This window comes from Cyprinus carpio, chromosome B17 (assembly GCF_018340385.1).
Source record: "Cyprinus carpio isolate SPL01 chromosome B17, ASM1834038v1, whole genome shotgun sequence".
Taxonomy (NCBI): domain Eukaryota; kingdom Metazoa; phylum Chordata; class Actinopteri; order Cypriniformes; family Cyprinidae; genus Cyprinus; species Cyprinus carpio.
This window is the reverse complement of record NC_056613.1, coordinates 19565162-19591854: the sequence shown is the minus strand read 5'-3', so window position 1 is coordinate 19591854 and position 26693 is coordinate 19565162. Positions and strand designations below refer to the sequence as shown.

The 26693-nt window shown below is 38.7% G+C and overlaps 1 protein-coding gene across 7 annotated transcripts; it reads right to left on the bottom strand.

Moving 5' to 3' along the window:
* Positions 1–690: 690 nt before the first annotated feature.
* On the bottom strand, positions 691–26457 carry LOC109049086 (spectrin beta chain, erythrocytic-like). Of its 7 annotated transcripts, none has more exons than XM_042742687.1 (38): positions 26197–26457; positions 25914–26023; positions 22531–22769; positions 15382–15533; positions 15076–15249; positions 14292–14398; positions 14101–14181; positions 13630–13745; positions 13427–13539; positions 13149–13336; positions 12941–13058; positions 12362–12520; positions 11921–12223; positions 11644–11794; positions 10657–11527; positions 10409–10546; positions 9549–10308; positions 9152–9354; positions 8342–8432; positions 8074–8220; positions 7549–7818; positions 7170–7394; positions 6975–7064; positions 6484–6768; positions 6189–6319; positions 5840–6044; positions 5457–5680; positions 5088–5238; positions 4725–4969; positions 4499–4637; positions 4328–4412; positions 4034–4230; positions 3859–3932; positions 3704–3767; positions 3223–3479; positions 2908–3081; positions 2753–2795; positions 691–2647 (listed from the first exon to the last, which is right to left on the bottom strand). In XM_042742687.1, exons 3-38 carry the CDS (start codon positions 22685–22687, stop codon positions 2462–2464), a joined length of 7074 nt encoding a protein of 2357 aa, XP_042598621.1. In that variant the 5' UTR covers positions 22688–22769; positions 25914–26023; positions 26197–26457; the 3' UTR covers positions 691–2461. The 7 variants fall into 7 exon arrangements, with proteins under 7 accessions (XP_042598621.1, XP_042598623.1, XP_042598622.1 ...); XM_042742689.1 differs by having other exon boundaries at positions 26201–26457; XM_042742688.1 differs by lacking the exon at positions 25914–26023.
* Between the last annotated feature and the right edge of the window lie 236 nt (positions 26458–26693).

The following is a 26693-nucleotide window of genomic DNA, read 5'->3' as shown; positions in this document are numbered from 1 at the left end:
TTCAAAATGACGTAACCAACAGTCCAAACTGTTGTCGGGACAACTAGCCCTCAACGGCGCAGCTCGATGGCACCCTCAGCAGGTAAAATATATGTTTTTGTACATTTTTGGAAGTGTACACTTTGTTTCGCACACTTCCGTGCATTTATGAATCCTCTACCTTTAAAATGATCCACTTTGGATTATTATTACACGCTTCGAAGCATTGATTTATGAAAGTCATGATGAATCAGTAGCGTCATGTGCCCATGTGTAAATTTTGCCGTCATGTGTACATTTTAAGTAAAAAAAAAATATTTTTTTGTCGTTGGTTCATCGATTACTGTAGATTTAATAGTCGTTTTTTAATCCAAAATATGTAATTTGCGTTCATTACGTTTAACTTATCTTGAGTCTGTATTAATTTATTAGCTCTATTGCTAAATAGTAGTAGTGTAGTATAAATGTTACTCCACGAATTTCATGAACTAAACACATCACTATTTTCTTACTACATTCTCACACTTGTTACTCAGCACAGCAGTGTCTTCTACAGGACAAGAGCGGTATGTTTTAACATTGACTTTAAATAACATTGATTCAACTTTACCTGATCAGACTGTGTAATACTCACTTATTAGTGAAGTAAATAAGACGCATCAGACATAAACACACACTACAAGTCTTTAAACAGAAAACAGTGGGTAATGATTACTGCAAACAAATCGTTTATTGATTTTCATACTCATAAAATTATTCATGCCTTGCTTTCAACTTATTATATGTGATTTTGCATTGAACATACATATATAAAAGGATAAGAGGGAATGGAGGCATATTAGTTGAAAGGAAGTTCATTCTAACGTAGACTGCAGTGTGTTTGAACTAAGAGAGAGAGAGAGAGAAGAAAGAAAGATTTGGAGGTCCAAGATGTAATAGCCAAGAAAAATAAACACCATCTTAATAAAGCACCATGCTGACCCTCGCAAAAAATGACTCTGTAAACATATTCATATCCAAAAAACCAATAGTGAGATGAAATTCAACTATTGTTAAAAATGATTCTGCAATTAAAAATAATAATAAAAGGGAAAAAAATAGCTTGTAGCTTGCAGTGCCTGGCAGAAACAGTATGGATATATACTTATATATTAATATAATGCTGAAAAAAACTAAGACTTTGGAAATAGGACACTTAAATTCTGTGTTAAATTCACTTTTTTACTGTTTTGATACAACATTTTAAAAACTTGCGATAAAAACTTTAAATATAAATATTCATAATGAATATTTAATTAGAATGATCAGAATATGGGCATTCAGTTTAAATGTATTTAGGAAGTTGAAGTATTATTATTATTATTATTGTTATTATGTTACAGGTAAAATTTCCCCTTTACCATTATTTCTACATTCATATTTGTATGACACACTCTTCTCCATGTTTTCAAACATTCATTGGCTACCAAGTTTAATTTATACTGCATTTTCCAAGCTGTTCACATCACTTTCAAATTTAAGTTGTTGTTATGATATTGTGAGAGATACATTTGAATGCTTATAATGGTTTTTCTCTTCTTGTGTAAGGGCGTTAATAATGTGACTAATACTGGGGAACCTGAGTTATGAGAGGGTAAAACACTTATCTTAAAGATATAGCACCATGTTAAATGAATATATCAGTTCATGCTTTGCAAAAGAATTCAACATAGTTAAGGATTTGGAAAAGAAAAAAAGCTACCTTTCTCATCTTTGTATTCTCTTTAGTACCATGGCTGTACTTCTTAATGCATTCATACTTAATGGCATTAATATGTTCACATTTTAATATAATATTATTATAATATTAATATTCATGTTTGTTGGAATAATGAAAAATAAAACACCTAAACAGTCTAAAAGTACAATAAACACTGTACTTATTGCATATAGTGCATGTTAACACAATACTGTACAGGGTTAAACATCTTCATCATCACACCTGCTAGCTGATGACCATTTACAAAAAGAAACACCTCTCCAATGTCATCCACTATTTAAATTCTATAAGTTCCGATGCAAAGAGCACAGTATTACATTTGCAACCATTTTAAAGGAATAAGGCAGATTAACAAAACTAAGCATGTTATTTATAGTCAAAATACATACTGAAGCATGCCTAGAAGAAACTCAACACATAAAAAAAAATCAAGACAAGAAGAACTCCTTTTTTCTTACAAATATTTTTGGTTAAATTTGATTGGTTCCTGTGCTTTTATTTGTATACAGAGTGAATGTGGTATGTGACTCTAGTATCAGAAAAATACAGCAAAACATAAAAAAGCAAACGTGTGGACACTAGCAACACTTCATTAGCTTAGATACAGGCAGCAGTGTAATCTACATTTCAATATATCTAAGTTCTTACAAATTAATATAATGTTTAAAAAAATGGTGTTATAAATCTGTTCCATTTCACCTGTGTCACATTCTGTCCAGGAGTTTATTTCTTCTTAGCGAACAGACTAAACCTCTTCTCCTTTTCCTTCTTGGTTGAGGGAACCTCTAGAGTAGAGGAAGAAGGTGGAGGTAGGCTTTGTGCCTTCACTCCTGATGGCCCTGCAACTGGTTCTTCTGTCACAGTTTGTGCTGCCTGTTCTATAGCCTGAGTCCAGTTCTGGAGTTCCTCCTGTGGTTAAAAAAAAACATACATAATTAATGTTGTTTACTGGCATATTTCAAAGATTATATTAACTAATAAGGAGCTAATTAGAAGAAGCAGTCAATAGCGCACCTCATCTTTACACTGGAACAGATATTCACTTCCATCTTCAAGTCTGGCAAATGGAACAAGGATAAAACAAGTAAGCCCTATATGTAATATATTTCACAATACTTAAATACATTTTTTTTTTTATTAATATCAAGATTGATGACCAAGACCCTTACCGGAGTTTGAACACCTGCTTCTTTTTCTTATAGTTAGTCAAGATCTCGCAAGAAGCATTGGTGAGGTTCAGGGGTTCCTCACCATGGTAGGTGACACTGTGACTAAAGCTCTTGGCGTCCTTGTAAGCAGAGAGCTGCCCAGGTTTAAGCACACAGTAAATGTTGTTCCAGGACCTGAGACAAGAGATGAGAAGGTGGACAGTTTTAAATTAAGTTCATAAGTAAAATGATGACTACTTTTGATTTAGCTAAAGTCACTGTTATATTCTGGTCAATGGCTTGGATAATTCTTGTTGTCTCTAGACAACAGCTAACCTGTTGGATGCCTTCTTATTAGGTCCCTCCATCTCATGTTTGCGGGATAGAGGTCCCTCCATCAAGACTGGTTGAACTTGTGAATATTCAGTGGGAAGTGTGGCAGCTTTTTCTGTCTCTTTGGTAACCTGGATGGATGTGCAAGGGTCCAGCTCCAGTGAGCCACTTTCTTGCATCTCTGAGATCAAAGGCACAGTGGATTCCCCCGCTGTGCCATCAACTCCCACGGAACTTGGCTCTATTACTCCGAAACCAGACTGAAGATCACAAAAGAACAAAGTTTGGGTACAGATTCAAACAAGTATTACAGGTATTAATTTAACAAACATTTACAGTACAAAAAGTAAAATTATATTATAGGGTATTGTACACTGTATTTGCATTAGGAGATGACAACATGAAATGTAAAAGAATATCTGATAAGAAGAATGTTGTTAATGAAGAGAAAGTTGATGAGATTCCTACAAAAACATGAACTCACCAGAGACTGTTCTTCTGTGGTGTAGAGCTGTGAAGACTCCTCTGCAAACCCGGTGTCTTCTCTCCTAAGGTCAAAGTTTGAATGTGAAATTTTAGTAATTAAAATGGAATTTGGCGTTAGGGAGGTACAGTGTTACCCAGATTGTGTATATATACCTGCTCTCTTTTTCCGCCTCTTGTCTATACTGTTCTATGTCCTTTTGTTGTTTCCGAATTTCAAACAGCTCCAACTACAACAGATTATTAATAGTCAGTGAGAGGTGCTTGCCAATTCACATAATTTGAGGTATCATTTATGAGTTTAATATGTCAAAGTTTAAAACACACATACTGTTGTAAGACGTTCCAGTGCTGAGAAACGCTCTTCCCATGTAGCAGTGGATTTCTCAAAGGCTTCATGTCTCTTGAGCAGTTTTTCGACCTCATCCACTGTCTCACCCAGATCCCTGCTGGCCACGTATGGCTCCTGGGCAATCAGCCAGGCCTCTGCCACAGATGCATCCCTGGCAAACTGACATACCTCCAACACTAGAAGGATATATAATTATAAGCAGCTGTAATATGCAGTAGTGTGTATGTTTGTGTGTGTCTTTCCATGTGTGTTTGTTGACATTTGTGGACTTACAAAGTCTAAGCCATTCCCATCTTTCATCCCATTTGAGCATCATCTCTTTCCTCTTCTCTACCAGTTGCATCAGCTTCTCTTTAATCTGTGAGCACAAGAAATGTACATGAAATCGATGCCTTTCCGGACACTTTGTTGTGGCTACACCTGCTACCTTCCATGTCTTATTACCTCTGCAGAGTCCTTATGCTTGCGTTCCAGGAGGGCCCGGCCCAGCCCTTCACACTGATTAAACTTTGGCCCACGCGTCTCAATTTCAGCATGGATCCCTTGGTGATACTTAATCAGGATCTCCACTGAGGAGACATCTCTTCATTGGACAACAAGAAACACATTTCATCACTAAAAGGAACATAGATATTTCTACTGTAATGATTACAATTATACATTTCCATACCGTGGCTTTTCCTGTGTCTCTATCTGCTGAATGATGCTTTCCATCCAGGCCAGCAGGTCTCTCACCATGGTGAAGAAGCGGAATTTGTCTGCAGTATCCTCCAGCTGCTTCCTCCTGCCTGCGCAAGCAGCCAGCAGAACATTCCAGGCCTCCACAACCTCTTTTTCAGTTGCTTGAATAGCAGTGGCCTGATCTCCTACATACTGGGCATACAGTCTAGTTGCGGTCTCCTGGAACTGTTTCACCTACAACAAAAGAGATATGAAAAATCCCTAACTTTTTGAAATAAATATGTACAAGCCAGAGATGAAAACATAAAACTTATTATGACAACCATTTGTTCATGTAATGTGTTTTCTTTGCCTGTTTGCCAAGGGAGCTGATGGCTCTTTCAAATGCAGCATGCATTCGGTGGAAGGACTCTGCTTTGCTGAAGTCTTCTCCCAGATCCTCAGGAAGCTCATTCTTCTTCTCCTCAATCTGAGCGACCAACTCCTTACCATCATAAAAATACCTGACCAAATTCACAGAATATTTTAGATAATGTTTTCCAGTCTAATTCTGTACCCATTACAACTCTTCACACAGGTGAAGATATTGTGAAATAATTAGAATCTTGTTCCATAGGCTTGTTTTTATGTGAGATACAGTGAGTCAATAGGAATAATGTGATCATTTAAAAGCACTGCACTCTTTAGTGACATTTAATCTATTTAATTCATCTATACTTACTTAAGCAGGTCATAGGAGGCTGTAAGGAACTGGGCACGAGTGTCGATGAGCTCCAGCAAATCTGCCCAGCTCTCATTGACTCCATCCTTCCACTCCGCTAGGGTTGCTGCCTCACTGTGGCCGGTTTCAATCAGATCATCTATGATCCGGTTAACAGTGTCTACACGTTCTTGACCCACTGTCCCTGTCTCCCGTGCAAACTCCCTGAACTTATCTCGCAGGATCTAAAATATTGATGGAATCAGGAAAATATTGATTGTAATTATATTTATCTATAATATAAGTATGACTAAATATGTAAAATTGTGTATTGCACATTTCAAAACATGCTTTTGTGTGAGAGACAGTAATTGTGCTTTGTCTGGGGGCAAGTTCCTATTTACCGTCACATGGTCAAGGTCTTGTCCCTTCTCTTGAGAAGAGGCCACCACATCACGCTCTGCAATCCACTGCTCAAGATCCTTCACTTCACGACTAAGCAAGAAATGATGATAAGTGTGGTCCAGCTTCTTTTTGCGGTCCTCTGCCAGCTCCTTCAGCCCAGCATACTGCTTGTCAACTTGTCCTTGTCTCCGGATGATGGCCTCACTTCACATACAGACAAATAACGATTAACCTTTGTTATGGACTGTTTTTAACTTGTATTGACATGCCTCAAGATTCAGTTCAGCTTGGCCCACTTATCTCAGTATAAAATACATTGTGTAAAAACATGCAATGAGCCCAATATACCCATCTGGGTGCTCTTCAGCCAGCATCTTCTGGGCACGGTCTGCCAGCTGCTGGATGGAGTGTGCATAGTCATCCACTGTCTGCTTCAGAAGCAGGTGTCGCTTCAGCATGATCATAGCACTCTGTTCATCCTACAACCCAGAGAGATTAATTGTCAGAGACAATTTATTTTAGTAAGGCTTTTCATTGCACACAAAATTTGGAGCCAGCACAGAGTTGTCATAACTTGGCATTCTGAAGATTTTTTTAAGACAAGCAGCATAAAACAGCAATAACTTTCTTCTGTACGCTCTACCTTGGCCTTCTCATCAGCAATCATGTAGAGTTCTTGTTCCCCTATCCAGGCCTCAGCCTCATCTGCATCATAGTAATACTGCTGGGCCTCATTAGAACCATAGAGCCGTGCTCTCCGTTTGGACATCTCATCCTGCAGCTTTGCCCACACATCCTGAAGCTTCTTCATCTCCTCAGACATGTGTTCTTCTTCTGGACTACCCTCTGCTGCTGCCACCATTCGACAACCACGCTTTAACACTTCATCAATGCGTGGCTGGTGACCGTCAATCTCTTTTTGAAGGGACTGTGCAGGATATGAAAGGATTATAATTAAAGGGGTATATGAAAGGAGGCATGATCACATGGTGAATATAATAGAAATGACTTCCAATACAAGTTGAAACAGACCATAGATGGAGAAAGACCATGTTGTGAAGTTATGTTGTGTTCTGCCAAATTGGATAATTATGAATGATTTATGGGTGTAAGTGGAAAAAATGAAAAACTCACTTGGTTCTTCTTGAGCAGAAGTTGGACAGTCTGAAGATTGTTGCCATGTTCTTCTGACATTGCCATTGGTAACCTCTCGTTAACCCAGAGCTGAGGAGAGCAAATCAAAACTTTTATGTAAGAATTCTTTAGGAAGAAAGATCAACAAATCTATTGATGCATTCTGAGAAGTTGTAATGCTAGGCATGCACATACTATCTCATCTGCAAGATCTCTGAAGAACTGGTGCACTGCCTTAGCAGCCTCCAGCTTGCCCCTGCGTTCGGCGAGAGGTGTGAGGAGTTTTTGGAAGTCCCTCTGAAGTGTCTGCTGCTCAATTTCAAGCTCAGGTTGGTCCTCTCTAAGAGAAGCATGCTGCTGTACAGCTTCTTGAAGTTCTTCAAGCTCCCGTGCACGGTCCCGAACTTGATTCTCTGTCATCTAGGGGAGAATAGGGCAAATTTAAGCAGTATTCTATAAATGACCACCAAATATGGAAAGACAAAGCACAGACCATAGTTGGCTTCATGTGAGGTACACTATGAAATTGTAGTAGACACAAAAAAATGAAAAAGTAACAAATTTAATGTCACACCTGATGTTTCTTCAGTAAGATGTTGGCACTAGTAAGATCCTTAACTTCTTCTTCCACATCACCCTGGAGCTGCTGCTGCAATTTAGCCAACCATTTCTTCAGGTCAGCAAGGCTCTGATCAAACAGCTCAGAACGGTTTGCGTCAAAAAGCAGCCGAGCCTTCTCCTGTGTGGTGCTCTCCAGCTTATCCCATAGTTCATGAAGCTTAGCAAGATGATCGGTGACAATGGGCTCAAACTCGGGCTTGGATTCCATCAATTCCTGTCCCTCCTAATATGAGCATTGTTGAAAGTACATATTAATTTTTTCAGTGTTTTCAACACATTGATACTAGGGCTTCAACAGAATCGTATATTGTTTAATAACAAATTAGAGCTCAAGGTAGGTCGGTCTTTAAATGTTTAAAAGTTATTGTAAAAAATGTTTCCCGTCTGAAATTTGGATATGTTTTTTTTTTTTTTTTTTTTTTTTTTTACTTAAGAAACTGCTGTGCTTTATTAAAGTGCATATACAATTGCTATATACCTTATCAATATTATGTAGCCAATCCTTGTTAGATGCTAGTTCTGCCATGAAGGCCTGGTGTTTTTGCCACTTGCTATGGAGGTTACGAGCCTCATCATATGATGTATCCTGTGCAGTCAGCATTTTCTCGTTTATCCACAGTGTAAGCTAAAAAAGAGAAGTAAATGTACACTGAATGAGAAAAAAGGTCACAAAGAACTTTGTTCATATTAGAAGCAAATCTGTGAGATCTTGCATATATGAAAATTTTGAGTAAAGCATTACTCACATCCTGGGTGTTTTGAAGAAAGTGCTTAAGTTCCCTGTTGTCCTTCAGTTTCCCTGAGACTTCCTTGGCTTTGTCTCGATTCTTGTTGTACCTGAAGACATATACACATAAATACATGGGTTATTTACTGGTTGATCTTTAGTGCAAAGTGGTGTAAGAACTTTATATGGTTAAATGTGAATACTGGCAGACATTGAAATGGCTTTTCTTTACTCCCCCATTTTCTCACTGCAGAGAGAACACTTTAAAAAAGCAACATAAGCCAATGGATTAGGTATACTTTCACAAAGAGATCAATACCCATCAGGGCAGGCGCCCATCTTAAGGAGCTACAGACTGCCTGGGCTAATAGGGGAAATGCAGACCACTCCTTTACAGTATAATGCTTCTCTCACTCACTGCCAATTCAGCACAAAGAAAGCACAAATGCATGGGTGCATTAACATGAACTTTGAGGAGAAACCTTTGATTGCTTTCTGAATTATACTGACATTGTGAGTTGACAACAGTCAATTATTTGATGTAAATGTTCTTGTCATTTCATTTTTTATACTGGTCCAGAGGATTAGTAATAGGCAAAATCATTAACTCTTCTTATTTAGGGTTGTGTGGGATGCTAGAGCCATATTGAACTGAAAATTGTCTGTTTTATACACTTTTACTGTCTAATTAAGCACGGAAGTTGGATTGAAAGGGCAAGTTTATTTAGTGGATGGTTCATATGCTAGGTCAAAGAAGACTGTTATATGTAAATTATGTTGTATGTCTGACCTTGGATGTAAAATAGGTGAAATAATATAAAAAACAGACCTGTCTTCAATAGAGCCCATCTTGTCTTTGACCCTTTCTGAGTAAAGGTTTCCACTGTCCACCAGCCTCTGACCAGTCTCCAGTGTGCTGAGTATCTTCTCCTCATTAGCATCCATGGTGGTAACAAAGTCCTCATGTTTCTTCAGGGCCTTTTCTGCTCCATCCAGGGTGTCAGGCTTGTCTATGTGGGCTAGAGTGTATTCCTATTAAAAAGTACAGGAAAAAGACACAGAAAGAGACATAGCAAATTAAAAGTGAGGAACAATATTATGGAACTGTAATTGTAGGTTATTGGAAAAGAATATTAACCAGGTAGAAATATTGGCAAAGATTGGGTTTCCCAAAATGTCTGTTTTCATTACAAGGTTCATCAGATGAATACTGTATGTATGTATACCTGGTTATTTAAGATGCCCTCAGCCTGCTTGGCATCCCTCATGAACTGTTGGAAGCCGAGACCCTGATCTAAGAAGCTCTTGCGGCTGTCCCACATTTTGTGCAGCTCATCCCATCCCTTATCAAGACCATCCAGCCTCTGCTCCAGCTGCTGGTACTGAGGATCATCTTCTTGGCCCTGAATGACAGCTGCTCCTGTATCCCTCACACTGTGGTAGTCTTCTTCATGGCTATCCATATCAGCTCTCACAGCATCATGAAGACTCAGGAAATGCTCAGCCTCTGGTAAACCATCAGGCATATCTTCAGATGCAACAGCCTTCTGTGTCTTGAAAAGCCAGGCTTGAAAATCATCCATGTCCTGTAGGAATGTTTGCAGCTTGCTGACCTCCCCAAGAGAGTCTTCACGGTTTTTCAGGGTGCATTTCAAGGTGTCCCATGCTGCATCCAACTCTTTCTGTCTGGCAAGTATATCAGAAGCATGCTCTGGGTGGTCCATCACAAGCTTCTGGGCCTCATTACGCAGGAAGTCCAACTTATCTTGGATGGCAACAAGGTCTCTTTCCATGCCAAAGAGCTTTCTCTGAATGGTAATGACTGCAGCCAGGTCATTCCCAAGGTCTTGTGTTGACTCAATGACCCGTGTCTTCTCTATTATCCATGATTCCGTCTCATCACATTCAAGATCATAATTATGTAGGCTGAGGGCTGAATCTACTTTTTGTTTCTTATCCTCTACCATTGCTTTAAAAGCTTCCCATCTATGAGAAGAGATAAAAAGGAAAGTTCCAAAGGAACATTACAGATTATTTATAAAGTATTTTTCTATTTGGCTTTTACATCCAGGATTATTACTCTTACCTTCTATTGAGACGAGTTTGACAGTCTTTCACTTGTTTTGTTTGTGGATGTCTGCTGTCTTCAAGTTGTTTGGCTGCTTTATTGACGTTATCAACCCGAGCCTGCATATTACCAATTTCCTGAGCAAGAATGCTTAGCCTGCAAACAAACAGAACATTTTATAACAGTGGCATAAATTGGAATAGTTTCCAGGTTTATGAAACACACTTACAGTACTGTCTCTGGGTTTATAAAACTAATAGCAATACCTGTTTTGTACAACTTCTAGATCTTCCAAATTCTCTGGTGTCTCCAGCCCAACCAGCCATGTCTCCTTCTGACCCATCCAGAGCTCACAAGCGTCTGTCTCACTAAATATTGTGTAAAGAGCCATGGTGTCATCCAGCTTCTTCTGCCTCAGGTCTGAGAGGGTCAAAAGCTCAATATACATATCCCGGATATCGTTCAGACGCCCCTGGATGTCTGGTGTGTTCCTTAATTCCTCAGGAAGTGCATTGGCCTGTTTGGATAGAGCGTCAATTGTGGCTCCGTTCTTAGCGGCCTCATCTCTCAAGTCACGGTGTTTCTTGAGCAGTCGCTGTGTAGTGTACTCATCATGCCCAACGTCATCACTGCTCATCTGCCGCATAGCATCAACTAGCCAGACTTTGAGGTCATCAGCATCACCCTGAAACTGGAAGAAGTGTTGGGTGTCTTGCAGATTCTGTTTACGGAAGGCGGCCAGTTCCTCCAGCTGCTGCCACTGATTTCGCACATCATCCATGCGCTGCTGCACTTTGGGGGAACCCAAGTGCTTGGCCTGAATCATGCTCTCTCCCTCATCCATCACCTGCTTCAAGTTGTCCCGTCTGGCAGCAAGCTCATCCTCAAAGACACTGTGTTTGCTCTGCAGTACCAGCACACTTATCAGGTCCTTACCATAATCAAGAGAGGAGAAGATGTGCTCCTTTTCCCGAATCCAGCTCTCCAACTCTGCAATTTCCCATAAAAAGTTCCAAAGTCGTCGCGACTGCTCAAGTCGGGCTTTCCTCTGAGCTGCCAGAGCACACAACTCCTGGTAGCACAGGTCCAAGTGCTGTACCCGATCACGGATCACTTGTGGGTCACATGGTTTATAACCTAGAAAATTAAGAGCAGAAAAGTAAAATAACAATGTCACAATGTGTTACAATTGCAACAAAAAAGACTATAGAGAGTGCATCACATCTTTTAAATAAGGATTCTACTGTACTCACTGTCACCATTGGCAAATTTAAGAGCAGCTGCATTGGCTGATTGTACTCTTTCTGCCTGCACTGCTATATCAGCTTCTAACAATGAATGTTTCTGCAACAAGTCTTCCACTTCCAATAAGTGTTTTCCAAAGTCTGGGGACAAGAGTCGGCTCTGAAGAACAAATGTCACATAAGAAGATTGATAATGTGGTTTTGCTTCAATTACATGAGTTGCAACAATTATAGTACAGCAAAGCATATAAATTAAGTACACAATTTACAAATTGGTCCTTCCTACCTTCATTTCATCTATCCAGCTAATGATGTGGAGCATCTCCTGGAAGATTCTCTGAAGAGTAAGATTCTTGTCTAGACGACCTCTGCGAGCTTTCAGAAGCTCCTGCAGGTAGTCCCACAGCCTCAAGATATTGTCTTTTCTAGCATCAATGCGTTTAGCATCATGGTATCGTTCTGCTTCCAGTTCTTTAGACAGGGCCACTAGGGCCTGAACGCGTTCTTCATATGCAGCAATGTCTGTCTCTATTGCATCATGTTTCTTCTTAGCTGCCTCCACTGCTGGTAAGTCATAGCCAAAGTTGTCCTTTAAAGTAGAAAGCAAAATAATGATCATTAATGTCAATCTTCAGGTGTTGGCAACCATGAAATGATGGGTATCTAAATAAATAAAGGCTCTCTGCACCTTTCATCTTTTAGATGAAGGCTGTGGATAGTGAGTTACCTGTGTAACTAGTCTCTGATTCTCTTGAAGCCAGGTCTCTCTCATAGCTGCCTTCCTGTCAAAGCGACGAGCCATCTGCTCCAGCTTTTCCTGCCTAATGAGTTCATCTCTTAGGACCCGCTCACGGTCATGTTCTGCCTTCTCCAACCGCTCCCATGCCTAAGAACACAGGCACACACGCTCAAACAGCTCAGAGCCTCTCAGACCACTGGATTTACTATTATGTTCAACCTTTGTCACGGTCCCTACAGAAAATTTACACAAAGTGGTTAGGACTAACTGTCCTAACCACTTCATAACAATGTTTCTTGTGAATTTATTGATATAAATGTGCTTATTGTGCCCCCCATTTAAAGTTAGATACTGGATATTTCTACTTGATCTCACCAGGTAACTACCATATTATATTTTTCAGAGTTTAGAAGATAAAAAGGCAAAGACTGTTTTGCAGATACAGGTTCAGATATAGGGTCATGTTTAAAGACTTCAAGTGGCATTATATTGCACCTTCCCTGGCTGGAGGTCGGAAATTCATATTCCTGAGTTTAAATCAATGCAGCAATAACCTTAGCATCTTACCTTGTTGATATCAGACACCAGTGCACCCTCTTTAGGAGTGTAGACTCTCTGATTGTTGGCCCTCATTCTGCTCTGGATGGTAAACAGCAGTACTTCCAAGTTGCCTTTCTCCTGGAATCTGAAGAGTTAGGGTTAAAAAGTTGGTTGCTTAGCAGTTGGTTGCTTACTACAAAAAAAGAGACATTTGTTCATAAATAGCCTGAATTACTTTGGTGGTTTCTCCACATTACGGTAAGAGTTGAAAGCCTGAAGTTGCTGTTGGACGCCTGTAAGGGAGTTAGCAAGCTTGCGGTTGTTCAGCACAATAATGGTTTGCTCAATCCATGTTAGCAGGTCTGATGACAATGTCTCATACTTCTTAATCATCTTCTCTGTTTCAATGGCCTGGTCTAGCACCTGTAGAATATGAGTATAGGTCAATTAAAATGTCCTCTTGCATTAAACACATAAAATTCACATGGGAGCGGACTAGCTAAAATTTTGCACCTTGCCAACTCGCTTGCCCTCAACTGCCAGAGCTTTCATCTTGGAGAAGTAGTGGTAAAAAGCAACAACATATGTGATTATGGACTTCTCATCTGGGTTCTCAGTGAATACATCTGCAAACAATATAATATAAAAGATGTTTTCTCTATAATGGGAGGATAATTATTAAATGTTTGTCTTTATAGTCAGCTGGTGTAACTTGCCTTCTGGGTCCAGGAGCTTGGTGACACCAAGCTTATTTTCAGCTACATTAAAGGCCTGTTGAAGGTTGTGAGTGGGATTGGACCTCTGTAGATTGCCATAATCCACCAGATCTGGCCTGATAGATTGAAATGAAGAGGTTATTTTGTTTACATCTATTTTTTACGATAGGATAGTATGAAGAGGAACAGGATCAGTTTCATTTCTCAGTGGTTGCTAGAAATTCTAAGAAATCTAATCTAAATTCTTAGGGAAATCTAAGAAACATGAGATGGTCTAGAGTAGGTCTAGAAAAGGTTTAGAGTCTCTCTCCATTTAATCTCAGTGGTGTCTAGAAGAGACAGTGGTTATCCATATGAGCACATCTGCTCAATGTATCAATGCATGTCTCCTAACCACTAAACAATATCCCCACAAGCTATCTTTGGTCTTAATATTTACATTTTGTCTTGATATTTTTTTATATTTATCACCTGTGTTTGTGAATGAGAGCGTTGAAAGCCATGCCATCTTTCCAGCTTGTGGTGAAATTGGTGATGTTTACATTGGGGTACCTGCAGAGACAAAATGACATCAGACAAATCTGCAACCACAAATTTCTCATAAAAATAGAGGATTTGCTGTCAGCTTCATTACTACTGAAGTATGACAACTGTTGTCCTACCCTGCAGTCTTCATCTGGCACCAGAGGAGCAGTGCATCTTTGGCCGAGCGGGTCTCTTGCCGGCCTGTCTGGTCAGCTTGTCCGGTCTCTACTATAATGTCTTGAATCTGTATAAGGAAAAAAAATGAACAAAAAATGAATAAACAATATTCATACCTCTTTCTGGAACTCTTATTGTATTTCGGTCAACTAGACATACCTTTTGATTTGAAGCATTTAAAAGCAGTAAATTCTAATATCAGTTGACATTCATGTACTCTAAATCTCACATTAATTAGAAGAGCTACTGTAAGTCGCCCTTGAGCATCCATTCTTGGATATGCAGAGGCATTGTTACTTTATTTAGATTCTGACTTTTTATGTCTCAATAGATTGCACATCGCTGTGGGAAGCAGGCAGAATAAAGAGCAGTCAACAATTCCCATTCCGGTCTTTTTCCTTTCATTTTTGAGGGTCTGAATTATGTAGCAGACTATGGTGTTTGAAGTAGCTGGGCTAAAAATATCCAGCTATCAAAATGAGAGATGTAAAAATAAATAAAAGCTTTTCCAATCAGCCAAATAAATGTAAGCTTTCTTATCAGCCAAAGACACAATACAAAAACTCTGCTGTAGGTCCACTGTAATATCAGAGGCTTTGGTTTGTTCTGTTTTATAGCATGAAAATGTTTTATTTTAGTTTTTAATATCTAAACTTTCCTTACTCCTTATTGTTTGGTTTAAATTATACTTAGAGGCACAGAATGAATAGATTTGGTCAAAAAAGTATAGAATAATGGGCTGACCTGGAAACGAAGAATGATGGTCCAGATAAGGCCTAGGATGAGCCGGTGGTTTCCATCTACAATATCATGTGATCCCATGTTCTCTAAGTGCACCCTCTGTTCCTTTAGAAACTGTAAAGCTTTGTCCACATTTTCAAGACAGTGGATGCGCATTCGGCCCTTGGTTGGCCTGGGCTGAATGATGGAAAAAGATGGAGAGTCCAAGATATTAGTGGAATGACTTCAGTAAATGACAATTAATTCTCATATCGTGGTGTGGATGAATCTAGGCTTGACACTGTTACACATTCAACACGTTACACTCACCAGTCTCTCCCCTGACAGAACCTCCAGTAGTTTGATGAGCATTCTCCCATCCCGAAGGTCTAGATAGAGGTCTGAGATTCGACAGCTGACTCTGGCTAATATTGAATTCACCCATTTTGTGAAGGTTTTCTTCTGGACAGCCTCTCGCTCATCTAGTTTGGACGGCAAGGGGGAAAACATTCAGCTACTCTGATGTGGCCTAGTAGATTCACATCTGATGATTTATTTTCATGGAAAATAATGTAAATGGAAACATAATTAAAAATAATTCAGTGAATCTCAGAAATATATCAGAATCAAAATAATAAAATAAAAAATATATTTTGCATAAATAGGCCTATTTGTAGGACCAATAATATTCTTTTTTCTTTTTTGCACATTGAAAATTTAATGGCAATGAGCATTTCCATTTTCATATCAGCTTAAATTATATTCAGTACAATAAACACTGTCATGATGTTTACTCAGAATTGTGCAATAATGTTCAAATGTTTAAAAAATCCATTACTGTAGATGTATGTAATTGTGAATGTGCTCAACTGTACTGAAAATAATGTCACAATGCATAAAATATTAATGGCCATAAAAATAGGCTTCATTTTTATGATTTCTTGAGTTTTCTTGAGATTCACCCATTTAGATGGAGACAAGACATACTGTACATGGAATACATGATGTAGTAAAAAATTTACAGTAAACATAATTGTGGATTGCGAAAAGCCCCTAAAGCCATATTTTTTAACTCACACTCAAACCTTCAAAGCCTCTTTTTAAAAACCCAAAAAGACAGCTTATATTGTCACAACCATACAGTGATTATACTATATAATCTATGTATGTGTATTCTTCATAGTGTATATTTGTGTATGTCCATGTGTTTTTCCTCAGCAAGTTTTCTGCAGCACCACATTTATTTAAGTTTCTACTGCAAAAAGAACAAAATTGTGCATTCTTGATGCGTTTCATAAATGATTCAGATCCTATGGAACCTGGAAAGATGGAGAGATGGAAATGACAGAAAGAGAGAGGGAAAAAAACAGTGAGAGAGAAGGGAGAAAAGACATTATGAAACCCCCCCTGTAGGATTAACTAAGTTGTTATCTAACTAACTAAAACATTATAATGTAAAGTAGGTGGAAAATGTTTGCATGCTTCTAAGCCAATCTACATTACCTTCCCATTTATGCATGCACTACAGCTAATTTGTCTCAGACTTGACCCTCTTCTTGTCTCAGCCTTGAATCAGACTCAGCCTTCTCAGGTCTTGGTCTGGACTTGGATTAGAATGAACTGATCTCAGCTACAAAACTGTTAAATTAACCTTAAATTTTACTACATTCTCTAAATGAGATTCTCTGAAAAACTATTGCATGAACGCATGTCTCCTCCATTTGGATAACAAAGCAATGAAAAAATAATGAATATTCAAATGTGTAATACATGATGTCTTAACTAAAGGAGGTAGAGCTTTTTCGCATTTGGCTCCCAAACTCTGCAATAGCCTTCCTGATAATGTTCGGGGTTCAGAAACACTTCCTCTATTTAAATCTAGATTAAAAACACACCTCTTTGGCCAAGCATTCAAATAATGCATCTCATAATTTTGGACTGCAGTTATATCTGATCAAATGCGCATTATTATTCTTTAGCTTGGGTTAAACTAATTAATTTTACTTGGTTAGAACAGAAGCTACGCTAATTATGTCTTTATTTGTTTCTCTGTTTTGCCACGGGATTTTTCGCGTTAACTAGGATTTACACAAGCTCCAGTCTGGATCCAGAACACCTGAGAAGACATGATGCCAACCCCTCAGAGGACCTCAGATGATGCTAACCCAGAGACAACATACAGAACTACCACATTTTGCTATAAGTTTGATTGCATAATTGCTGTTAATAGTGTAAATCGTCTGTTTGTTTACGTCTTTTATTGATTTTTCCGAACATTTCTGCCATATGCCCATGAACTGACAGTCACCACTGATAAGCTACTACTAAATATTGTAGAAACTTAATTTTCTGTAAAGTTGCTTTGCAATGATTTGTATCGTAAAAAGCGCTATACAAATAAACTTGAATTGAATTGAATTGAATTAACTATTTTTGAGCATGTGCTGGAACAATCCTTCAGAGGTGTTGATTAATGAGTTTTATCAAATGTTAGTTCTGTATAACAGACATGAAAACATAATTCTGTAAAGCTGTTTAGAAAGGCATGGTTTGCCAAATGGATTGGTGCTTTGGTCCCACTTTATATTAGGTGGTTTCAAGTACTATGTACTTGCATTTAAATTAATCATTTGATACAATGCACTTATTGTATGTATACATGTTTTTACATTTGTACTTCTATTTTTTTTTAAAATACCTGCATGTAATTACATCTATGTGTTTTTGTTTTTATTTTTATTATGATTAAATTGTTGACCCATCCCTTACACCTTAACGCACCCGTAATCCAACTCAATAGCAGCAAAAGTGTTCTGCAATACAATATGAACACAATAAGTACACTGTGCTTATTTTTTGATGTAAGCACATAGTTAAAGCCACCTAATATAAAATGGGTCTGTTGCTTTAAAAATAAAGAAATTTTTGTTTAGAACAATGTGGGACCAAAAGCACATCCTTTGGCAGTACATCTGTAGATAGACAAAATTGCTTTCATTTTGCCATAAACATTTACATTTGAAATGTACAAATCCTGTCATGTTTCATATCATTAATTTTAAAGTTAAACTTTACATGCAGCTATATTTCCAAGTATATCATCTACCACCCAGATTTAGGAGGTCATGCTAACGAGGCAAACCTTGACTTACTGGGTTACACCAAAAAAAGAAGTAATTTTTAAGGGTCAGGTAGGAGAAGCTCTATAAAGCAACAACTGCGCTGTTTCACTTTTTAAAGTGCAATTTACCATGTTCCTGCCAGAGTTAGGAAAGCTCCAGATGTGCTAAAGCATAATAAGAGAGCTAAGCTTGGCAACACTACATATTTCATGATCAAACTACTGCCAAATGATTCCTCTTCCTGTCCACACTTTGTACAGCAGGACTGTAGTCTAACCTCTACTAAATGATTCTCTCTCTCTCCATTAGAACCATAGTGAGTCTAAATAGAATTTGTTTTACCAGGGTCCTGCTGATCTCTGATATTCTCTCAAGCTCACATGAAAGGTCTGTGAAATATTCATATTGATGGAATTTCCCTGTACAAAACAATCCAGTGTTTTTCTCCCCCACAGTCAGCCTCCACTGGATGTGACATGCAGTCTCACTAAATTCTCATACCTGGGTCATTGTTTGAGCTCTGGACCTACAAGATTAGGTTCTTACCAAAACAAAGTAATATATATATTCTTCAATATAAATATGTATGATTTTTCACCCATATTACGGTCCATCAGAACAAAACTGCGCAGTTTTAGATAGAACTCATGTCTAAGGTACTTGCAACTATATTTCTCATGATTGCAACTTTATAGTCACCCACTATGACAATATTTCACAATTGTGACTTTAGATCTTACAGTGTGACTTTATATCTCATAGTGTTACTATATTTCTTATTGTAACCTTTACCTCAGAATTACTTTATTTATTTATCTAAAACGGGTTTCCATAAAACCCATAACCCTAAGTATGAGCATGAGTATTAGTAATGCATGCCAAACACCATTAACTAGAGCAGTAGAAAAGTAGTATACAAAATAGTCCATGCCAGTTTGTATTTACACTTACAAGGTTTAATCCCTTCTATGTATTTATACTATACATGTAAACATTTGTGATAGTTATAGAAAAAATAACTATGAAATATGCTCTTTCTGTTCCACAGCATTAAAAGAACACTCTCATCAGAGAGAAAGAGGAAGCTCAGTTTTACACAAATTAACAGTGACAGTCAACTTCTTTCTAAAAATAAACAGAGCTGCCAGTAGAGAATAAGTGAGGTAGGAGACCTCGATGCTGAATACCCCAAATCAGAGAAAAGGACATTTATCTGTAAGAGGTAAGAATAGCTGAAGACAAGAAGTAGATGGTCTGCCGTTCTACCAATCACTTTGTAATTCAGCAAGAAAAAGATTGATGTGGTGGGAGGCAAGAAGTATTTTTTCCACTGAATGGCCTTTTTATGAGTTTGCCATTAAATATTCAGAGGTAACGCAGTGAGCAATTAGGGTGTATATACAGCATAAATAATGAAATAAAAAAATACTGCAAATAAAAAGACAAACCAGTTCCCACAGAAAACAATCAAGCATACCAGCTTAACGCCCTTCCCATTCTGGATCTCTACCTATTAACTCCCCTGTGGAGGGGTATGCCAGGAAAGACTTCCCTCTCTTTGAGGATGGGAGGGTAAAAAAACTCCAGCAGGACACTACCTTGCAGTTGTCTGAACCGCCCATCCAGGATGGAGTTGTTGAAGCAGATGTTGGAAGCACTGTAGCTCAGCCAGCGTGCCCGTCTCATACTCCGGGACGGGGAAAGGGGGCAAGATGGTGAGGATCGTGGAGGCGAGGGCCGATGGCCCCTCGGGGTGCAAATGGAAGAGGATGATGAGGTTGAGGAGACTGAAGTAAGAGTCATGGTCGCTACTTTAGGTGCGATGCCCAGTAAAGTTCCGTTCCTCTCTGGCAGGTGCTCGGGTTCACGAATGTGGGGACTTTTAGTTTTGCCACCTCTGCTCTGGGCCCTGTAAACCGGCGGGGTGCTTCTGCTCCGACTGCCTGGTGCATTGGTCCGGGTCGTGACTTCTTTTACCGTGGTATATTGCCGGCTGCTGACTTCTCGCACGACTGGGGTAGGGCGGATCGCAATGGTCTCTCTGCTGGTCTTCAAGCTGAGTTTGACCTCCCTCAGACGGGTCTGGCTCACGGGCACCGTGCGAAACAAACAGGGGCTGCTCATCCTCACCACGTTAAATCAACACGCAAGGCCGGGAAAGAGTGAGAAAAACAGGACACTCTTCTTCCCTCCTTCTGTCTCGAGTCCTGATTTCTTCTCCCTCTTCCTCTTGCCCACCCTCCCTTTCTCCTTCCCGCCCTCACTCCCTCCCTCCCTTTCTCCATCCCGCCCTCACTCACTCCTCACTTAGCAGTGATGCTGTTGTGCCTCTCCCCGGCAGCACATGGAGTGGTTCTCCAGCACCCCAGCCATGCATATAATATGCCCCCATTCCTGTCCGCCCCACAACACACACACTTATCTAAAATTTCATCTAATGGCTGTACATGTGCTTGTGTGTGTTTTAATTTGTTACAAATACAATGTGATGTCAGACTGTAAGTGTGTGCATAAGCAGTTTGGGCCCTGATGTAAATACAAACTACAAATGTATTAATGACTGTGTACATGGTATACTCAGGGATGCGCGTCTGTTCAGAAGCTGTAAATCAGCGGTGAAGAATGGGAACCACTTTTCTCTCGCTCGCTCGCTTACCCTCCCTCCCTCACTTTTTAACTCTCTCTGATTGCATTACAGAAAAAGCAGAGCACAGACGCACCGACAGAACACATCACACTCCCCCTGGCTCAGCAACATACACTTGGCTTAAAGAAGCAGGCCAAGTTTGAGTACACCATGGCTAATACATTTCAAAACGAAAAGACCCCTAGCCTTAAATAAAAAAAAAAACATAACATATTTTTTTCTTATTATTTTATGTGTGTGATATAAGAGTTTTAGTTTACCATAACTGTTCACCAGTACACTTTAACCAAAGATAATATAACCATATTTCAAAGTAATTATGAAAATATAAAGATGTACTTTAATTCTAAATAAGTGGAGAAAAAACACCTTAAAGTTCAGCTAACTGCCTTTAATATCAATTTAAATTATAGTACACTTTCATTTCATTGCAATTATCATGCAGATAAAAGAATAGGTTACACAAAATTAAGCTTTGTTGTTAATTTACTCACCCTCAGGCCACCCAAGATGTAAATGTAGGTACTTTTTTCTTTAGTCAAACCATAAAGAAGACTTTTAGCTGAAACCGTGTACTTGGCGATTCTTAAAATGCAAGTCAAAGGCTACTGTCACTTTTGAGAATCAAAAAAAGTAGCTTATATCAGGCAACAACAAAATAAACACTAGTGGCTCCTGATAATATATTGAGGTCTTATGAAGTGAAACAATTGTTCTGTGAAAGAAACTGAACATTATTTACTACATTATTACCTGTAATCCATAACTTTAGGCAAATGGTCAAGAGGGAAATATGGTTTGCGAACAAATCATTCATTTGAACCGGTTCTTTTTGGTTAACTATTTGAACCAGTTTACCAAATTGGACTGAACTTCCTGAAAACAGTTCAAGGCTCGAGTAGCACAGATTTAGAAGTTAACAAATCTGCAAGGACCATGGTTTCAGCAATAAATCTTCTTTACTGTTCTACTGAAGAGAAATCTTGGATGGCCTGAGGTTGAGTAAATTAACATTTTTGGGTGAATTACTGTATCTCTTTATACTAATGCTGTAGAAGTTTTTAATGTAGATATGCACAGCTATAAAGCAATATTCTGTTACAGTAGATATTAATGATAAAATTTGTGAAAGGAGAAATGTCTCAAATTGGTTGCAAAAATATGATATTCTGTTAATGCAGTCAAAGAGGTCTTTCCATGAGGCTTTGACTTGGGCCAATAACCAACCTCCTAACAATGCCTCAGAAACCACTTAGAACACCCGAGCAACCACACAGCATTGTGAAGCACCACTCACGTTTTCTTCTGAAAAAAATGTATGATAGCGTACTGTCACTCAAACAGTTTTCATAACTGTCCTGTGTGGATAACCCAGTCCCTGGAAAGGGTATTGTAAGTCTGGTCATGAAATTGCTATATAAAACTTGCTGTCTCTGAGAGCAGCAGACCCTACAGGTGTGCCAAAAATTACAAGCTCCTGCAACCATCCTGGAGATCTAAGCTATGGGCACAGACAGGCAGGGCAGCTGTCCAGCTCGGTCATACCGAGGCATGCTGGGTGTGTGCAAATGACCCTGGCTGGGCAGAGGGGCAGGGCAGGATAGGGTTCAGCTGTCTGTACGTCTGTACATGTATTTGCACATTTGTGGACTCTGTATATCCAAGCCAAAGCAACATGTGCTTAGTTTTATGTCACTTGAGACGACTCACCTGCAAGCGCTTTAATGCGCGAGCGCTCAAACAATCTGGCCGAGCTGTTGTCGTTGTCGAGCTCTTCGTCAGACAGTTCGAAGCGGGTGTTGATGCGGCTGTACTGCTGAGTGATTTCAGCATTGTCGAAGTCTGTGGTGGAGGTCATAGTTGCCATCGAGATTAAGAGGAATGAGAGGGACCGAACACCTCAGCGTGCCACAGGAAGACAAGACAGTGGATTGCCAGAGATGGTTAACCTGAAAGGTGAAAGAGATGCAGGAGGAGTTTAAGTGCACATTTATCTTTTTCGTATTTTGCACTGAAGTGACATTATACATTTTGAAATTTCTGTTTGCACCACACTATATTTAGATACTTGTAATAAGATAATCTTATAAATAGAATTTCTTTATCAATCAAATTCTATTAACTAAATTAAATCAACATTTGATGTGACCATCCTTTGTGTTTAAAGCAGCTTTTGCCCTAGGTGCACTTGTGCATAGTTTTTCAGGTAGCTTTGCAGGAAGGTCTTTGTGCAATCAAAAATCTCACTGGATTATTACATTTAATGGCAAAATGAATGTTTGGAAATATAAACTGATATTTCCTACTGACACTACAGCAAAAAATCGAAATAACTGACTTAAAACCATTTTTTAGTTGGTGAAAATACTATTGTTCTAATTATTTTGGCCACCACTGTAGAGTGGGGAACACACAGTAACTATAATTGAAAAATGGAATTAAAAAGTTTTAGAATTTAGAAAATTTCAAAATAACAAATAATAAAGAAAATGCATTCATGCTTTTTTAAATTTTTTAATTGTGCTAGATAACATAATCATTAGGTATTATTAATTTGAGTTCAAGAGCTGCTGCCATTAAAAAAAGAAGTACTTCTTTCTTAGAAGAAATTATTCAATTTAATAATTTAATTAAATGAATTAAATTCTAATTTTCACATTTATATTGATAATATAACTAATAATGAAAAAGGTTTTTAATTAGAATAACAAAATGTTCAAGAGTGGTCTCAAAGTATGCACAACTGCAAATAAGATTTTGATTTTCAGGGAACAAATTTTTTTTTATTTTGGTCAGTGGTCTCCATATGTCTGAAGCACGACTGGTAGAATCATTTATGAAAGTAGATGATAATTTAAGACTCTACAGAGGACATGTGCAAATTAGTGGTGGTATTTGTGCCAAAAACTGACGCTTCTGCTCTTCTGACCCCTTTGCTTGTCCCTGCCTATAAGTAATAAATAATACAATGAATAAATGTATACCTGTTTTCCTTATAGAATGTTTCTCTGCACCCTAAAGATTCCAAAGGCCGCCATTTTCAGCACATGTCCTCTAACCATCACTCTTAACGAGGGTGTGTATTTTCGCGTGCTACTGTGGAATGGCGGGTGAAGGTTAGCCGCTAAGATAGTTCTATCTTTGTGAGGCATGTTGCTCATATGTAGTCTTATCACCCTAAACAGGGGGCTGGGCAACCCCTCTGGGTTAAAGAATGTGAAGAGCACACTTCACAAATTTTCCGACTTCATCACGTGCTACGTGATTAGATATTTGCTTGCGTGGTTTGTCTCACAGTCAGATAATTAGGGGGGAAAATCCTTGCTAAACATTAGCAGTGAACTTCTTGAGACAATCCAAAGCTTCTGCTCTAGTTGGCTCCAAATATCTAAGCTATTGAAAAGCACTGGACCAAATGAATTTCACCTACTATTTGTAGTGGGTCATTAGGGTTAGTGTACTCTAACAATGCCAGGCGTCAGTTATGCAATATACAAAATGAAAATGAATGTCACAGTCAACATCTGGCTCAAGAACTGAGGGAAGAGGAGACTATAACAGGAATCAGAAAGAGTGGTGATGGTGGTTTTCACTCTTTTTTTCTCTCTCTCCCTGTATCAGGCCAGCACAGAGGGGGTGTTATCAAAGAACTATTCTCCACCCACCAGCAAGAAAACCCGTTATCACAAGAGGCACAACTTTGCTGCTTATGGTGTCTCTGTCAGTGCAATATGCTCACGTGCACACATACAGTTTATGACGAAGTATGTACTATCTCAACCGAAAAAGAGGGACAGTAGGGACTGCTTTGAAAAAATTCTTCACCTAAAAAAGAAAATCATGTCATAATGTCATTTCAAACCTGTGTGACGTTCTTTCTTCTATAGAACACAAAAGAAGAAAGTTTGAAGAATATTGATGCTGCTCTTTTCCATACAATGTAAATATACAGTAACCAAGCTGTCAAGCTCCAAAAATTATCCTTATGATTTGTTTTCTCAAGCCATGTGCTTTGTGTGGGTAACAGACCAAAATTATTTTTTTTGTTCCCTGAAAATCATACTCTCTGAAAATCATTTGCAGTTGTGCATACTTTTTTTTTTTTTTTTTTTTTACATTTTTGTGTGAACTATTTAAATGTTTATAAATCTACAAATGCTAGATTATTAAATCTGAACATTTCTAGGATATTAAAATTACATTATAGCCTGTTTGGCAGTAACTGTAAAATAAAAACTGTAACTGAAATACTTTGAGCTGTACAGTATCTCTAGCTAATAATATTTAACACAGCCATGATAATGTCACAGTGTGTTTACTCTCAAATTCTGCAACCAAAGCTGAGAGGGCGGCTATCTACTGTCCTGGAAGCTGACACAGTGGGTTATTTCTTACATGTGTGATGGGAGAGGCCACACTTAGGTGTGGTATGAATTATGACGCACTGTGTGTGCCATGTTACTATAGGAACAGCTACTATGGCACTAAAGTATTCTGTGTTTTAAATTAAATTAAAGTAAATTGTGGGTATAAACATCACCTTGAAGACATAAGTTTACCCTGAAACTGAAATTCTGCCATTAGTTATTCACACTAATGTCTACCAAACCAGCGTGACTTTCTTTCTTCGATAAAACACAAAAAGAGATGTTTCAAGGAATGTTCACGCTGCTCCTTTCCATGCAATGAAAAAAAAAGGCTGACATGATTTTAATGCTTGAATAAACTGTTCTGTTAAAGATGCAGTAAGTTCAGTTCAGGCAAGTAGAGCATACAATTATCAGACAGAATAACACAAACTATTCCTGGAGTGAACTTTATGGTCATATTATAAAGTTCTGGGCAGTAAGTAATGGTTATCCCTATAAGGTGAGCTTGAATCAGCTCACAGATTTTTTTTTTTTATTTCAAAGGCTTTGTTTCTGCTCCAATGTGGTCCACCAGTTTGGACAAGATTGACTCAGCTAATGACCAGCTTGGACCTCAGAGTTGCTCACAGAGTCAAATTAAGAGAATTTAACCATCATATTTCTCAAGTTCTCATAGTGAAAAGCAGATAATTACAGGTATGTAAAAAAAAGAACAGTTCTTACATATTTGCATTGGTTTGTATCCAGTGTTTCCTCAAAGGGTTGTTTATGTGTACTGATCACACAGGGCTCAGTGCTCAACAGGTCGCTGCACTTATCATAAGCACTTGTCACTGCGATATTAAAAATATTTTTTATTCAGAGATATACAAATATATTTATAATGTGATTAAAACAAAACCAGAAACAAACTGTTCTCATAGCCTACATCTAATATCAAATGACACTGGGAACCCCAAACTGAAGACAGGCCCACTATGAGTTTCAAATGTAACAGTAAACTTACCTACAACTGAAAAACAGTCCTGGAGAATGACACGCTTCTTTGTCGATGTCTTTAGAATAAAGTCCGTTATTTGAAGGGCAATAATGATCCCATGAGAGGCGCTGAGGTCTAGGTCACGGTGGGGGAGAGCTGCAGCAGGGGCAAGGAGTGCGCAGGGCGCTCATTCTCCTCAGCCGCTGTTTGACCCACCCAAAGTGTTAAAAATAAAGCAGACCAGCGGAACGCAGGGGACGCGCATTCCTGTCAACAGTCACTGACTTTAAATGGCATTCCCCACCCTTCCACTGCCCGCCTCTAGTGCAATAACACAAGCCCTGCATAACACCCTCCCCCCCCCCAATTATTTACAATTCACTACTGATCAATAGGGAATTGTTTCAGTATGGACGTTGCTACGTTATTTTACACGTTGAACACTTGTTGCGGTTTTCTAGTTCTCCATAGAGATTAGGCTGTGCATCCTATTGTGAAAAAAAAGAAAAGAAAGATACTACACA